Genomic DNA, 17479 nt, shown 5'->3' with positions numbered 1-17479 from the left:
CTATTTTTTAGTAGAGACTGGGTCTCACTCTTGCTTAGGCTGGTCTCGAACTCCTGAGCTCAAACAATCCGCCCGCCTCGGCCTCCCAGAGTGCTAAGATTACAGGCGTGAGCCACCGCGCTCGGCCAAAATGTCACAATTTTTTAAAAGCCCCACTCCTCTGGGATCTTCTATCTTCCAAGTTCTCGGTCTGCCCTCTTTCCCAGAAGCACTGCTACTCATCAACCACCTCCCTGCCACAACACAGCTCCTTACAACTGATTTTGAAGACAATGAATTCAGGCAAGAAATGGCAATCTGGGAAATCCTAAAGTGCTGAGTGGGGTAAACAGAGATTCCCCCAAAAGAACTCTTCCTCCAAAAGGGGGCCACAGCATCTCCACCTGAGAGAGGGAGGCCAGAGAAGAAAAATGGGAGGAATTTGGAAGCAGCTTCTTCACTCTCTGATTGTAATGAGTATCTGCAGGTCTCTTGGGTCACAAAGACAAGGGGGATGGAGGTGGCATATACGTGTGTGTAAACATTGAAGAGGAAGTTCAGTAGAGGGTCTGTCAACTAAACTGTGGTTTTTAGGGACTTCGTTTTCTTTAAAATGAAAATAAAGCTCTGACTTAATATAGTCTCTGCCACAGTGGATATGCAGTCTATAAAGGATTAGTCTAAGGAAAAGTAGAGACGGTATTACTTTAGTCCTGCTGCCTGTTCCAAAATCTCCTCATCAGGAAGGAGGACAAACCTCAGAACCAGTAGGCTGGTAATCTCCCATCTCTGCTTATAAACAACTTCTAGGAGCTTCTGTTCCCTTATTTGCCCGAGACCTGTCCTGTCCACCCAGTGATCAGGCCTCTTACCCAGCTCCACCAGCAGCTCATTAATCGCCTCAATTATGTTGGACTGGAGTTGGGCATAATGGAAGCTGAAATCCTCGCTCAGGCCTCCAGATGTCAAGAGTTTGTGCAGGGATTCCTGCTGATCGCTCTCGTCACTGCGCCCATGGAGTCTATGAAGGCAAAAAGATCCAAAGAGGGAGGTGAGAAGGAGTGGTCAGGTAGGTAACAGGAGCTGCTCAACTCCAATAAAATCTCAAGCAGGGAGAAGGGCTCGTGCAAAATGCGCCACTAGGTTCAACGTGGAGCCCAGGACCTGAGCCTGACCTGCCATACTCCTCCCGGATGATCTTGAGCACTCTCCGCACCATGTTGCCCACGGTGGTCTCGGAGGGCTGCGCGGCCGTCATCCTCCTGCCCTCTCTGCGGATCAGCTCCATTAGTTCCCCTGAAGTCCAAAAGACAGAGGGTGAGGCCTGGGCGACGTTCGGCCTTGGGATCGGGAACGACAAGGGGCCGCGGCCGAGGGTGGAACTACGTCTGCCTCACCCGCGTTGCTCCACCGGTGGTCCGTGATGATCCGGCGCAGCAGCCCCAGGGTCTCCCGAGCCATGTCTTCAGAGCTGCGCCGCCCACCGCCCCGCTTCAGGGTTTCCACGAAGCTCTCGATCCTCTCGGACAACTCCGAGCCCTTCGCCGCGGCTCCCGGCATCTCGAAGGTAGCCAGCCGCCTTCACCCTCACAACCCAAACCTGCCGGGCAGCAGGCTTTGCACTTCCGGGGCGGGCGAGGTCGGCTTCCGCTCTGAGAGAACGCATTCAAGTTTGAGAGGCGGTAAGCCACGCCCCTCGCCGCTATCTCCCGCCCTCTCTATCTGTCTGAGCCAATCAGAGACGTGGGACTCGGGTTTTTCAATTACAACCGAGCTACTCCACGCCTCCGGGGCTGGAGGAACGGAAGTGGCCTTTCCTGGCTCTAGGGACGCTGAACAGACGTGACCCGACAGGCCCGAAGAGGGTGGCTCGTCTCGTTGCTATGGGAACAGCAAGTCGCTACGCCTCCCCTTCACGACCTGAGGTTAACTGGAGAAGTTGCGGCCCTCCTTCCTGGCCCTGCGGCTCGGTGACTGCCTAGTGTCTTGACACAGACGCTCTGAGTATGCGTCTGGGGCCTATGGGCAGACGCCACATTAAAAGGCTGTTGGATTGCATGGAGCTATTTGCGCCTGTGTCTCTCTAATGGGTTCAACTCACTGAGGACAGGGATTGTATCTTTTTTTGCCTTGTATTCCCAAGGCCTAGCATATGGAATAGAAGACAGAGGAATTAGGGATGAGGAGACTACCCACCAATAAGGAGATTCAAAGTGAAGCTAATACAGGAGCAAAGATGATGTCCTCCGATTGCACAGACTTGTCCTCCTACAGAGGCTGGAGAGTATAACATAATACCAAGAGCTACCATTTACTTAAAGCTTACTAGGTGTTGGACATTGTGTGAATTGTCTCATCCAATACAGCTCTGAAATAAGTCCTCTTATCCCCATTTTACAGATTGGAAAACAGACCAACAGAATTTAAGCAGTTGATAAGGGGATAAGTTCATAGTTAAATCCAGGCTGAACCTAAAGTCTGTGTAATAGAAACCTGTTTCCTTAAGATAAATTCTTCAAAGTGGAATCCTTAAGCAAGCACGTTTTAAAGACTTGTTACAGTTGACAAATTGCCCCCGAAAAGGATTATATCAATACCAAAATCAAAGATAGTACAAGAAAAGAAAGTTACAGACCAATATCTGCCATGAACATAAATGCAAAAATCCACAACAAAAACAAATTTGCTAATATTAGCAAATTAAATCCAGCAATACATAAAAAGAATTTAAAGCTGATTCAAATTTGAAAATCAATTGAGCTAATATGCCATATTAATGATCTAAGTAAAACCACATAATCATATCAACTGATGTAGGAGGAAGCATTTGTCAGAATTCAACATCCATTCATGTTAAAAACTCTCAGAAAATTAGGAATAGAAAGGAACTTCTTTAAATTGATAAAGTGCAGCTACAAATCCTACACCCGCAAGTATACTTCATAGTGGAAGACTGCTTTCTCCCTAAGATCAGGAACAAAGCAAGGATATCTACTCTTACCACTCCTATTTAACATACACATAGCCCCAGCCCTTGCAATAAGGCAAGAAAAAGAAATAAAAAGCATACAGAATGAAAAGAAAGAAAGAAAACTGTCCCTATTCACAAAAGACATGATTGTCTACATAGAACATCCCAAAGAATCAACAATAACAAAACCTCCTAGAACTATGAGGTTTAGCTAAACGAGTTTAGCAAGGATACAAAAATTAATCATATTTCTGTATACTAGCAATGAACAATCAGAAACTGAAATTGAAAATACAATTGCTCTAAAAAGCCATAAAATATTTGTCAATTTTGCTGTTTGTTAATTTTAAAATGTCTTTAAAATTGTGTCAATTTAAATGCTTGCTAGCACTTGCCATGTTATGACCAATTTTGGATATTGTCATTCTTTATTTTTCCATATATCAAGGCTTGAAAAATAAAGTATGTACTATTATATACAAATGAAATAATTTATATGTGTGTATATGTATACATACATATATGCAAGTTATGAAGCCTGAAACAGAATGAACGCTCATTAACAAATCCCTCAACTTAAAATATTCAAATTCATAGATCTAGAAAGTAGAATGGTAGTTGCCAGGGGCTTGGGAAAGGAGGAGAGTTATTGCTTAATGGTTACAGAGTTTTAGTTTTGCAAGATAAGAGTTCTAGAGATAGATGGTTGTGTATTTACATTGCACAACAATGTGAATGTGCTTTATGCCACTGAATTGTCCACTTAAAAAGGGTTAAGATGGTAAATTTTATGGGTATTTTACAATTTAAAAAATATATGTTGTATATATATATATATTTTTAAAAACCCTAAAATGCTACCAATATCACATCAATGTGTGTGCTCTTCCTCTACTCTATTTCCCTGCCTACTCCCACACCCAAGAATAACTAGTAAACTAAATTTTGATTAATATTCTTTTGCTTCATAAAAAATAATTTAGTATATATTACAACCCCTAAACAAAAATATTGCTTAGTTTTGCTTGTTTTTGAGCTTTTTACAAATGATATTATAATGTAACTTTGTACAACCTGCCTTTTTCACTCAAGAGGGCATTGCTAAAATTTATGCATGTTGTTATATGTAAATGTAGTTCTCTTATATGTACTGGTGCATAATATTTCATCATGTGACTTTAGCACAAGTTATGTATACATTTTTCTTCCACAGACATTTGAATTCTTTCCAGTCTTTTGGGGGGGGGGGTGAATACAAACTATAAACATTCTTTTGTATACTTTGGTATATCTGTAAGTGGAACAGCTGGATCATAAGCTATATGAATGTACAACTTTACAAATAGGTCTAGACTTCCAAAGTGGTTAAATTAATATATGCTCCCTTCAGTAGTATTTAAAGAGTTTCAGCTGATCTACATCCTTACTGACAGGTGGTATTATCAAATATCTTCTTTATTGGGAATCAGTTAGGTATAAAAGAATATTTCATTGTGATCTTAATTTGCATTTTCCTGATTACTAATTAGATCATTTTTTTTTTCACATGTTTATTGACCATGTAGTTTTGGGAAAATGTCTGTGCCTTTTGCCTACTTTCTTTTGGCTTTTTAAAGAAATCTTTTAAAGGCCAGGCACAGTGGCTCACGCCTGTAATGCTAGCACTCTGGGAGGCCGAGGCGGGCGGATTGTTTGAGCTCAGGAGTTCGAAACCAGCCTGAGCAAGAGCGAGACCCCGTCTCTACTAAAAATAGAAAGAAATTAATCAGACAACTAAAAATATATAGAAAAAATTAGCCGGGCATGGTGGCGCATGCCTGTAGTCCCAGCTACTCGGGAGGCTGAGGCAGGAGGATCGCTTGAGCCCAGGAGTCTGAGGTTGCTGTGAGCTAGGCTGACGCCACGGCACTCACTCTAGCCCAGGCAACAGAGTGAGATTCTGTCTCAAAAAAAAAAAAAAAAAAAAGCACATTTATTTAAAAGAAAATTATAAAGCATTACATTTGGGGGTGTTCAGGTTTTTTTCAATGTTTAGTTTCCTTTAATGACCCCCATCTCCCAGAAGGGCAGGTACAGGCATCTAGACAATGGCAAGAGATGTGTGCTTGAATATCTTGCCCTGATCGAAGGCTTCGCCCACATGCTGAAAGGCCCTCTCCCAGGAAATGTACTCTTAAACCAGCACCTGGACTCCTTGCTGCCAGGATCCAGGTTCCATGATGTATGTAACTTGTAGTCCACCTACCAATCTGGACGCAGCAGAAAAGCAAGCTCCTGGTTTTGGAACACCCAGACTCCAGAAATGGAGTTGCTATTGTTGGTTCCAAAGAACACTGGCAAAGTCATTCTTCCTTAGCTTGTCCAATTGCCGAAGCATTCCAGTGATAAGTTTGAGACTGATAAAGGTCTGGGTGAGCTCTTCAGGGAAGTGGTACTCAGAGCACCACAGGGACCAGCCATCCTTATCAAAGTGCTCCCCAAAATATGGCAGTGCCTCAGAAAGTGTGTCCTCGTTAGAGTACTTGCGCTTAAATTCATCCAACACAAAGGTACTCTTGGACCAGTGATCACAGGGGTCCTCGGCCCTGGGCTCTGCAGCCAGGGCCTGCTCACATTCGTGCATCTCCTCCTCAGGAGCAGGGGCAGCTGCCTTTTTCTCCTCTTTCCCTTCGGCCTGGGACTTCTGCTTCCCTTTCCATGAACCCTTCTCTTTCAGTAGGGTGTCCTTTTTAGGTTGACTCTGCAAACTTTCTAGCATCAAACTGGGCCACCGTCTCACACAGTTTCACTTTCCCCCAAGACAGCCCAGAACTGGGGCTGGTTAATGCAGGCGAGAAGCCAGCAGTTGGTATCGGGTACAGACAACTGTGACATCAGCCAGTGTCACTCATTTGCTTACCAGGAAAGTCCTTGTTTTCAAGTGAGCATCCAGCAGCCCCAGAATTCGCCTCACTTCCCCCTTTGTCTTCTTGATGACCTATTTGTTGTGGCGCATGATGCCCAGGGTGGGGAACACCCAGGCACTGGTGGGGAGCACTATGTCGCTATCAGCAAAGCTCACCCATGGCACCACCTGGGCTGCTGCCTCTTCAGTATTTCCCCGCAGCTCCCCGTTGCTCACATAGTAGGCATGGCATTGCTCCCAAACACACAGAATCCAACATCGCCCTCAAATGCTGGAACCTTGCCGGCAGGAAATTTGCAGAGAAATACAAGAGTGTGATTGGTTTGGCCAAAGTGGAAGTAGTGTAGTGCAGAAAGCACGCGGACCTGAGCCCCGTTGTACTGAGCAGCTGTGAGGGCCTTGAAGGCCCTCCAGTTTTCAGGCTTTGTGTTCAGGATCCCAGCCAGCATGGTGATTCTGCAGAGAAAGGGCCAATTTTTTAAAGTAACTCTAGCTGTAATTGTTAAATAACCTGATGCCAAAATACATAATAAGAGCCTGTTTAAAGTCCGCAATTTTTTTTATAAAACAAGATGCAAAAATAGTATATTTGGAGGGACCTCAATTTCATTCTAAAAATATATATGTTATTTATATGTGTTGTAAATAAAAACATGTATACACATACACACCTATACATACACATATATGCATATAGGGGTGTCTGTGTGTATGTATATGATATATATCAAGATGATAACAGTGACTATCTCTGGGTAGTATAATTACAGGTTTATCAGAGACCCTGAATTGCCCCAAAAGCCATTGTCTCCTTCTATAGTAATAGAGTTTTAGCTGGGCAAATAGCCACCTGGAATAAAGACTACATTTCCCAGTCTCCTTAGCAGGTAGACGTGGCCATGTGACTACGTTCTTACCAGTGGGATGGTACAGAAGTGCTGAATTGCTGCTCCTCAGAACCTTCCCTGAAAGATAGCTGGGATGGGTCTTTGGCCTTTTTATCCCTTTCTCCTTCTTGCTGCATTTCTGCTCTGCCAGCTAGATGATGAGGGTGGTGTGGGTCATACTGCAGGGATGGCAGAGTAGTGAGCTGGAAGGAGCCTGGGCACCCTGAGGCCTCTGTGGAGTGGGGCTCCCGTACCTGCCTAGATTGCCTTTGACTTCATGTCCCTGACAGCAAAATAAACTTCAGCCTTGTTTAAGCCACTGTTATCTTGGGGTTTCTGCCACTTGTAGTCATACCCAATCCTAATAAATGCAAGAGTGATTTTTATTTGTGTACTGTTCTGTATTTCCCAAAATGTCTACAATCAACATACTCCATTTATAATCACAAAGAAATTGTAAGAAAAATGAGAAATCCTTCATTAGGCCAATCTGTCAACCAGGAATATGATTATGTCGATCAAATCTCCCAGAGTTTCCTGAAGTGTCCCAATTCCAAGCATTCTGACTAATTGTTTGCATAATCATCAAATAACAGCTTCCTGAATTTAACTTGGGGACTAAGATGATTATGATGACAATTGTCAACTGGGAGGAGGGAGGCTGACTAAAATATTTGTGTCTTTCTCCTTCTGTTCTAAAGACTCTCCTTTAGGCCATAGGATCACTTCCTTTTCCTGAAGGGCTTTGACTCAACACTTGGGCATGTGAACGCTCTACTGTTTTTATCCTTCTCTGATTGTTTTGGTGGATAAGTCCTGTCTCTACGCAACCTGAGAACAAGTGCTATTGTCGTGGACACCTGTTGTTTTTGTCTGTCCCGCACCCCCTTTCCGTTGGGAACTGCCCCTCCGCATCCCATGTGATTTGGGTGGAATTGTCGATCCCAGCACCTCCCGGTGCCCAGAGTGGCCCCCAACCACGGGCCTGTCACACCGCCCAGGTCTGGTCCATCATCCAACTTCCATGCCAATTGGTTGTGCAAAGCCGTGCAGTCCTTCCCTGGGATTTGCTCTACGGGCCCTGGAAGAAAGCAGGGTTCTGCCCTTTAGATCATCTGCTGTAAAGAGGTTGGCTTTGGACAGTCAGTGGCCACCTTTCCTGCCTCATGGAGAGATCTTGTCTGGTGTAGGAGAAAGTTAGAAGAGGCAAGTGGAGCCAAGCCCTAGAGGGAGGCAGCAAATGAGCTGATGATTTGAGATGTGCTGCTGTAGGCCTGTAGGTCTAGCCATGCCTGAAGGTAGACCCACACTTAGACTTCTTAACAAATTCCCCTTTGGCTTAACTATTTGAGTTGCTAGAGCCTTGACTAAGATTCTCTTGTCCTCCAAGGAGCCCAACCCATATTCTTGGCCAAGGCAGGAATTCATTATTTTGTTGCTTCTGCTAAAGAAGCTAATCTTGCGTGAAATATGGATTTATATTTTTGTGGAATCTGGCTTTGTTCTTGAGCTTCTCTGACACTTGAACATGGTTGATTGCTATGAGTTTGAAGGGAAAGTCTAATGAGAAACACAGGTAGTAGTAATAATCACATGTCAGGGTGATTAGAAAAAATATACTATCTTATCGTTATTAGGGTTGTATATTAACTATTGCTCTTCATAGATCAACATATTCAGCACATAACAGATGTTTATTGTGCTCTTTTATATTATATCAAGCACCAACACTACATATTGGATAATGGCCTCTGTACAAGAGGGTCCTCACTACTAATAAACGGCGTCATCCCCTACACTTTAGAGGATTTTGCCTTTTGGTTACAGAATTTCCAATTCCTTATCTCTTTTGGTGTCCATGACAGCCCGATGAGATGGGCTGGTTCTGGTCAACAGATAGTTACTGTACAATCAATAGGGCCACGCTGCTAAGTGAGGCTGCACCCAGCACGTAGGTAGACGAAAACCGATAGTCTATCATTCTGGGAAAAGTATATGAAGATCAAGGCCCACTAGCCAGTAAGTTATTGTCTTAGCTATGGTAGCGATATCATTGAATATTAAACCACGTAAAAGCTTGGGTTTAGAAGTGACACAGATCTCCTTAATTCTGTCCCTCACAAGCCGGGTGACCTTTTTCTGTCAGTGGAGATGATAATAACAGTGGCCGTCGATAAACAGTAACAATCTCAAAGACTTAGAGACATGTACTACTATTCATCTTTAAAGTAGTACTTCTGCACATTCATTACATGAGAGAATTTTTTTTAAATCCCCATAACACTGTAGTCCAGGTGACAGAGAGTGACCCTGTCTCACAACAACAACAACAACAAAAACGAACAAAAAATCTCCGTAAAATGTGCTTCTAGTGGACCTGGTTGTATTTTCGACGACTAAATAATCCAGAGAAAAATCATGCCGCTTTTATTTCAATAACTCCTCTCTTTCAAGGACTCATCAGTTACTGTAACTACCTGACAACGTTTCAGAGCAGTGACCTTGCATAATGATTCAGCCGAGTCAGGATGGCTATGTCCTGGGTCCAAGCAGCTTCCTGCCACTCTTGGTGCATAAGTGATTCTCAACGACTAACCTGAAGATAGAGATTGCTTGTGGCTCCAAGAGGCCCAAGGCTCATCCTCTCCTGACTGGCTCTTCCTTGTCCCAGAAATAGTTTCTGTCTCTGGTTTGATGCCTATGGCCTGGAACATCCTAACAACAGCAGTCATTGTCTAACTTCAGAGAGTAGTTTGATTAACTGGTTCCTGACCAGAGTTGGAGGGAGGGGTGCCGGGAGGCAAAACTTCTCAAGCTGCCTTCTACATTGTGCAGAATGTAGGGGGCGAGGATATCTGAGCTGAGAATTGAGGTGTGAAAGTTCTTTCCAATCTCAGCTAATTTCACTGTTGGGGGCTTGAGTAATAAGAATCATGTCCTCTACTCAAGAAGTATCTAGGCTGAGGGGTGTTTCACGCCTATGTCCTAGCACTCTGGGAGGCTGAAGTGGGAAGATTGCTTGAGCTCAGGAGTTTGAGACCAGTTTGAGCAAGAGTGAGACCCTGTCTTTACAAAAAATTAGCTGGGATACTCGGGAGGCTGAGGCAATAGGCTTGCTTGAGCCCAGGAGTTTGAGATTGCAGTGAGCTACGATGACGCCACTGTACTCTAGCTGGGGTGACAGAGCAAGACTGCCTCCAAAAAAAAAAAAAAAGCAGCACCTACATTGCGCCAGAGACTTTATATATATTATCTCTAAGCTTCCCAAGGCTCTACAAGGTAAATGTTAACATTTTCATTTTACAGCGGAGACTCAGAGAGGCTAAATGGTGTGCCCTCACAGCTGGTGGGGACAGAGTGTAGGTTCTAGCCTAGGTTTGTCTCCAGAGACTTCCACAGTGCCGCCTAATTCCACAACATCCACGCCCTTCATGTTAGAGTGGGAGGAATGGCCTTTTGGGGTGAGACAGGGGCCAGGATTCCATCAGCCTCTGAGGCCTTCAGGGTCTTGGTAACACAAGCTCTGCGGCCCTAGCCCTGTCACGCGAGTATGAAGCCAACAGATGAAACCGGAAGGGATGCCGAGAAAATTGGGGGGCAGGTCTGCGCGAGCCGAGCCCTGCCCTCGCTAAGATGCTCAGCGCACACCTGAGGGCGCTGGGGGGTTCTGAATCCGGCCTGTGCCCCTGCCTGCAGAAGGGACGACAGCATGGAAAGCCCCCGGGACTCAGGGGCCCCAGCCCAGAGTGGACGGCTGCACCGAGCCCAGTGGCCAGTCGCACCCCGTGGGAAAGCCTTGGCCCTGGCCTGCCCGGGAGCCACGGTGGTGCCGCCTCCTGCCCACTTGGCTTAGCGGGTTCCCAAGTGGCTTTACTTCCTCCCCCCTCCGCCCCCACCTCCCGCAGTCCCCAGGGAACCGGGGAGGCCACTGGCAGAATTGGCCCTCGGTCCTGAGTCCCACCGGCTTCCGAAAGCCCCTTCCCCACACGCCCGAGCCTGGCTTCCCCTTCCCCAGGGGAGCGGGAGGGGACCCTCCACCTCCCCAAGGCGCCCCTGCCCCCGGGTCCATTCTAGGGCTGGCCGGCCCCATCCCCACTCCTTCCGCCGTCCACTGAGGCTCCGCTCTCGGCTGCAATAACAGGGCTTCGGGTATGGGCTGTTGTTTTTGCAGCTGGGACGGGGCGGAGCAGCAGCGGGAAGGCGTCTCGGGCACTGACCGTCTGAGAAAGCCCCGAGCCCGCATTCCCACTAGGGCCGGGGCAGCCTCTCCAGGCTAGTGACGGAGCTGTTACTGGGAGAGAGGCCCCTGCGCAAGGCCGAGCAGAGGGAAAGCAGAGCAGGAGGCCAGCCAGCAGGGCAGGGAGCGCCGAGGGGGCTGGGAGTCCCAGGCCCTCTGAGCACCCCGCCCCCGCCCTCCAGGCTGTGGTCCTCCCTCCTTTCTCCCTGCAGCTGGACCAGGCCTCTCCCCCTCGCCCAGCCCCCGCACACATCTGGGCGATGCTGGAGCAGGCTTCCTTAAAACAAACAACAAACACAACAAAAAATCTCATTTACTAGGAGGAAAACAAACAAAATAAAACAAAAGATCACCGGTAATCCCTTCGCTCGAAAATATTCATTACGAACATTTTGACGTATTTCCCTATCACCTACTTTTTTTATTGTGGTAAAATATACGTAACATAAAATTGACCATTTTAACCATTATTAAGTGCACAGTTATGTGGCATTAAGCACATTCGCATTGTTTTGCTACCATCACCACCAGCCGTCTCCAGAACTTTTCATCTTCCCAAACTCTGTCCTCCTTAAACACTAACTCCCCATCCTATCCCCCAACCCCCCTTCCCCATCCCTGGCAACTGCATTTCTACCTTCTGACTCTACAAACTTGACTACTCTAGGTGCCTCATATAAATGGAATCATACAATATTTGTTCTGTCTGGCTTATTTCACTTAGCATACTATCTTCAAGGTTCATCTATGTTGTAGCATGTGTCAGAATTTCCTTCCTTTTTAAGGCCAAATAATATTCCATTGTGTGTCATATTTTGTTTATCCATTCATAGCTTGTTTTTTTTAAACATGATCAAGATTATACTTTGTCAGATGTTAAATATCCTGATTTTTTTTACTCAGATGTTGCCATGTCATTAAATGTTTTTCCTAAACACGATTTTTAGTCCTTGCCCTTTAATTGTGTAGATGGAACAGCGTAATATATTTAACCAGTCTCCTACCCTTAGATACTGGGGTGTTTTGGTTATTTGTTTATTTCCTATTATGAATGGCACTGAGAACATCTTCGTAGAATTTTTTTTTTTTTTTTTTTTTTTTTTGAGACAGAGTCTTACTCTGTCCCCCAGGCTGGAATGCAGTGGCACCATCATAGTTCACTACAGCCTCAAACTCCTGGGCTCAAAAGATCTTCCTGCCTCAGCCTCCCGAGTAGTTGGGACTACAGGTACATGCCACCACATCCGGCTAATTTTTAAAATTTTTGTAGAGTTGGGGGTCTCGCTAGGATGATCTCAAACTCCTGGCCTCAAGCAATCCTCCCACCTCGGCCTCCCAAAGTGCTGGGATTACGGTGTGAGTCACCATACGTGCCTATTTGTAGAAGGTGTTTATGGACCCTCCTGTGGCCCTCCCTGACTTGTGGCACTTCAGATAATTTCCCAAGGGAGAATGCTAGAAGTGGAATTGGTCATCAAAGTGATCAACACTCCTTAATCTCTTGATTAATATTACCCAAACCTTCCAGAAAAATTATGCCTATTGCTCCTTCATGAGCAGTGTAGGAAACCCAGAGCCTTCTCCTTTCTTCACCTCACATTGAGCAAGGTTCTGAGCACCCATGTGCCTGGCACGGAAGATGCAGGGGTGCCCTGCTATGCCTTAGCTTGCCCTGGAGAAAGGTGGAGACCTCAACAAGCAGGGATTTGGGGGACTCAACCATCTTCTTTGCACACCCCCTGGGGCTGCTCTGTCCTAGTGGACAGTCCTATCTAGTCAAGGTGGCAAGTCCTTGGTGGCCATGGGGCCGAGCGGCCAAGTGAGAGCCAGCCTGGGCAAGGAGGCAACAAATGGGGTCTGGCTGCAGAGTCTCTCTCCTACTGCGGAGAGAGACTCTCTCCTAGCCTGGTCCAAGACCAGTCTGCAGATCCCTGAGTGCCTGCCCAGCCAGCCCATGCAGAAGGGTTATTATGGGCTAGGTCCATTGGCTCTTCATGCAAACCCTGTGCTCTTGGTACCCCATGGTCCCCATTTTACTGACAAGGTGACTGAGTTCCACAGCCATTTGGTACCTCGTTCAAGGCCCACGGCTGGTGTCTAATAGAGCTGGGATCCATAGTCAGGTGAATCTAACTCTATAGCCTGTGCTCCGACTGTGCCCATGTCTGCTTCTTCTCCCAGGGACTCCACCGGTACCCCAAGTCTGGGGAGAAGAGAAAGGAGAGCTGTGACCCAGTGATAGTGTGTGGGGTGGGGCTTGGCCCTGCTCTCTCTGCCCACAGGGAACGAGGAGTGCTCCACGCCCCAGAGGGACCTGGCTGGGGCAGGGGTGGGGGCAGCTAGGGAGGGGGCGGCTAGAGACCACACTATGCACAAAGAGCTTAATTGTGTTACAGACTCTGCTCTTTGGGAAAATAAGTATCACAAAGTTGTCTTGTTTTAGACAATCTGGTGTCCCAGAGACCCAATGCCAAAGACAACATGGGCCGAGGAGCTGGAGCCAGCAAAGCTGAAGCCTGCAGGTGAAGCCGGCTCCTCTGGGGTTGGGGATGGGAGCTCTGAGGGTTCCCAAGCTGGAGCCCAGGTACTGAAGGCTCCTAGTGGTCCAGGCAAAGGGCAGGCCTTGGGCTGGGGACATTGTTCCGCACACAGATGGGAGCGGCAGAGCGCCGCACTGAACCACAGCCTTGAGGGTCAGCGTGCAGATGGGCCTTCCCACATCCAGGAGGTACTGGGAGGCCTAGAGATCTGTGAATTCATGGGCTCCATTCCTGAGTGTGAGGAACAGGCAGTGAGAACAACAGGTTGGGGGCTGGCCAGGCCTCAGGCAGTCAGAGCACCCTACAAGGCAGGGGAAGCCTGCTCAGCATGAACCAAGGCGGGAGGGGTGATCTTTTTTCCAGAACAAGACTCCCTGTGGGGCGCAGGGCAGAAGTCAGTGGGCTCAAGAGTCTGGGACGTGCCTGTTTGACTCCGCTCAGGTCAAGAGGGCAGCCCACTGGCCTGGCCTCACCAGCCAAAGCCAACACAGGAAATGCCAGCCAGACCTCAACATCCGGGCACCTAATTTGCTCTGGCTAGCAGGGAGCACCCGCCTCTCCAGCTCAGTTGTTGGCAGTGCTGGCTGGAGAGCACGATGGCGTTCGTGCTCGGGGGATGCGCAGTCCCCTCCTCGTGGGCTCTCAGCCCCATGGCAGGAGAAACTGGGCAAACACACAGGAGACCAGCAGGCAGCAAGAGGGAGCCAGGCGTTACCCTGGACGGCGGCCACCGAGCTGTTGTTGGGATCCAGTTTCATGCTCCTTCGAGGAGAGCCGCAAGGGGTCATCCCCTCCACGACGCCCCAGGAAGGAGACTGATGGGCAGACAGTTGTTAACACCGCGCCGCCGCCACTGTGGTGATTAAGGCCGTAGTAATTGGCCTTGCAGCCAAGCAGGGCCGGGCCTGAGAGCCAGCGGCCGCCAGGGTCTGCAGAGCAGGGGAGGGGGCCGTGCGGGGAACAGCCCGTGCTGTAGCTGTGTGCACTGATCCGATTAGGCTGTGAATCGACACTCAATCCTCCTTAGTGGTTTCCTTCCTGGGGCCCCAGCCAGGGCCAGAACTGTGCATGTGGGGTGTGTTGCGGCAGAGAGGAGATCAGCCTTCCCGCTGGGCACTAACTGGGGTGGGGGCGCAGTGTCTTCTTCCAGAACTAAGCTTGGTCAAAGACCTCTCTGCAGATCAGTGACCACACAGCCAGCCCCAAATGGAGGATCAGCTTTTCCGGCAAGGACCCTCCTTCCGTATTCCCAGTGGTACCTGGTACTAGCTGAGTCTCGCAGGTGGACTCTGTCCTCCCAGGCCCAGCATGGCGCCTGGCACGGAATAAGTTTGCCAATGATATTGGCAGACTGAGTGAATTGGGGTCCTTTTCCCCAATTGGCCTAAGTGCCTTGTGGGAGAATCTCTGTGACCTGCCCTCCCCGGTCCAGGTGGTACCTGCAGGAGCAACAGAGAGCTCTCCAAAGACCACCAGCTCTGTGTCCCTGCCTCGGAGGGAAGCCTCCCTCAAGCCATCTCGGCTGGGCAGCTGCGCTGCACCTCTGCTGAGTTCTGTCTTTCTGTAGTGTGTGCACAAGTGTGAGTGTGCATGCGTGTGCCTGGGTGGGTGTGCCGGGGTCTGCCCAGTAGGAACCTGAGTCTTTTCTCCCCTGTGCATCCTCTGTGTTCCCTCAGCTTCCCCGTTTCCCTCCCTTGGAGGTCCCAGGCAGGGAGGAGGAAGGCCAGGTGTCTGGTGTGGAGGCTTCTGGGTCATGACCTTTTCGAGCCTGCCTTGTTTACACCTCGAGCTGAGGCACAGGCCGCTCTGGACTCCCACCTAACTGTCCCCTCAGTCCCTTTCTTTAGGGGGTGCCCCAAGCCCTCTGGGAGTAGGAGCTGGCTCCTGGCTGCGCTGGGCCTTGGCTGGGATAAGGGGCACCCCCCTCCACTGCTGGATGTGCAGGTGGCCAGGTAGCTAGAGACTGCAGAGGGGTGCAGGACGGTAGCCCTAGACAGAGCACACAGGCCTCACCTCAGCATCAGTAGGCAGCACGAGAAATAGGCCTCGGGGCCTGGGGAGTAATATGCATGTCCCAGGCACATCCAGGGCTGAAGTGCAACACCCGCTGCCCTCTCGCCAGGTTTGCTTGGAAACCCCTCCACTGCCCGCTGCCCTGCCCTGCCCAGCCCTGGCCTCCAGGGCCCCAGGCCCTTCTGCCTGAGCACCACGGGCTCCTCAGGACACTGGGGGAAGGAGCAGCCCTACCCAGCCCGCTGCTGCTCCGTTCTCATTCTCCAGCGCCCCCGTCCCGACCCTCCCCCTGGGGTTTTCTAGCCCTCTGCCCCATCATATCCGCCCTCCCCAGGGAAGAGGCTGGAATCTGCGGCAGGAAGAGAACAAGGCCTGGCTGTGCAGCCTGGGACAGCCATTGAATCTTTCTGAGCCTTAGTTTTTTCATCTTTAAAATGGGAATGAGGAAAACCCACACTCTATTTACTGCCTTGGAAGGATATCAACCACTCAGCCTTGCTGAGTGAAAACGGCAGGGTGTAGTACAGAATGATTTGAAGATGTTCTGGAAGGATGTCCAATAAATTGTAGACAGAGGGTTATCTCTGGAGTATGGGGGTGGTGAGAGAGGGACAGAGCAATGGGGGTGGGGAGAATGTTCACTTTTGCTTAATATACCTTGAGCTTTGTTTCAACAGGTAGATATGCACTTCTTTCCTAATAAAAAAAAAAATAAGGATTTTATTTTACAGGGTTTTGTCACCAACTTTACATGTTAATGTATATTTGTTGAATGAATGAATGAGACCCAGGGCACGTCAGGACAAGCTGCTCTTTTTCCCTGCAAGCTAACTTGGACTCAGGTCTTCTCTCCTCACTTGTCCTCCCCCTTTCCCTGAAGGGGTTAAAACAGCAGCACTTCTGGAGCAGAAGTCCAGCAGCCCTAGAGAGGCCAGAGGCCGCTAGGCCACAGTGGGACACGTGGGATGGCATACAGGCGGCATCCCCCACCCCGCCTCGTCCCCACTTGTCTCCTGGTCACAGTGGCTGCCCGGCAGGCCACTAGGGCCGCCCACTCTGCTCAGCTCAGGACCTGCTTCCAATTATCCATGAAATCTGAGCTGGAAGAGACCTATTAAAGGCCCATTTAGTTTGATCCCCCTGGGGGCCAAGGATCTTTTCCGGCGACATCCCCCTCCTTGTCCGACTGGGACTCCAAGCCCTTTGGATGTTATCTCCTCCTGGGTCAATATTGTGACAACTCCAGCTGTGACCCAGGCCACCCTGGAGCCAGTGCTGGTCTGGGCCTGGTGAGGTGGTAGGGGGGCAGCAAAACCAGCTCCCTTCCCACCTCGGGGCTCCCACCGCTCACTGTCCTCCTCTTTCCCTCTCTCCAGTGGCAGCAGGACCGACTCACCTCCAGCCAGAGCCCTGCCTGGCCAGCGCCTCCCTTTCCAGGCTGGTCTGCAGGTTGCCTTGGCTCCTGGGCCAGCCTGGTCATCTCACGGGGAGCTCCTCCTGGTAGGGACTGTCTTTCCCATCTTCCCAGTCGTGCCTGGTACAAGAGTGCACGTTTCATAACAGCCCGTTACATAAGAAATGATAAATAATAGTGATTAACAACCTCCTCCCTCGTCCCTGGGCTCGCCTGGGTCTGGGTCGGACCTCCCAGGGAAGGCTCAGGCTCCTGGAGGAGGAGGCAGGAGCACAGGGTACAGAGGGGGAGACCCACTCTCCCTCCACAACCTCCCCAAGCACCTCTGCATGTCCTCTCCCATCAGCCACTCCCTAGGGAGCGAGAGGAAGCCACCAGGGAAGGCAAGGCAGGGGCCCCAAAACTCTGCAGGAAAGGGGGACCCCCAGCACCCACATGGTGGCCCCCAGGGATCCTTTGGCCCTGCCCCAGGGCTCACTCTCCTGTCCAGTTGGCCTGGTCTCCTCAGGACCACCCTGGTAGAGGAACATGCC

General features: G+C 49.2%; 1 protein-coding gene and 2 pseudogenes across 3 annotated transcripts in view; all 3 read right to left on the bottom strand.

The window, feature by feature from the left end:
- Window positions 1-1636, bottom strand: part of EIF2B2 (eukaryotic translation initiation factor 2B, subunit 2 beta, 39kDa) — a 6956-nt gene extending 5320 nt beyond the window's left edge. Inside the window, exons 1-3 of the mRNA XM_012656264.1 lie at window positions 1377-1636; window positions 1155-1275; window positions 852-1000 (exon numbers count right to left, since the gene is read on the bottom strand). Of these exons, the coding sequence (XP_012511718.1) occupies window positions 852-1000; window positions 1155-1275; window positions 1377-1539 (433 nt within the window). The 5' untranslated portion in view covers window positions 1540-1636. The remainder of the gene's footprint in view (window positions 1-851; window positions 1001-1154; window positions 1276-1376) is intronic.
- Window positions 1637-4976: 3340 nt separating this feature from the next.
- On the bottom strand, window positions 4977-5824 carry LOC105819795 (annotated as a pseudogene). Its single transcript, XR_001137978.1, has one exon. The product of XR_001137978.1 is annotated as an elongation factor 1-gamma-like (transcript).
- On the bottom strand, window positions 5804-6321 carry LOC105819796 (annotated as a pseudogene). Its single transcript, XR_001137979.1, has one exon. The product of XR_001137979.1 is annotated as an elongation factor 1-gamma pseudogene (transcript).
- Between the last annotated feature and the right edge of the window lie 11158 nt (window positions 6322-17479).

Source organism: Propithecus coquereli, unplaced genomic scaffold, assembly GCF_000956105.1.
Source record: "Propithecus coquereli isolate 6110/MARCELLA unplaced genomic scaffold, Pcoq_1.0 Scaffold5, whole genome shotgun sequence".
Classification (NCBI taxonomy): domain Eukaryota; kingdom Metazoa; phylum Chordata; class Mammalia; order Primates; family Indriidae; genus Propithecus; species Propithecus coquereli.
The sequence above is the reverse complement of the archived record's forward strand: the minus strand, read 5'-3'. Positions and strand labels throughout refer to the sequence as shown.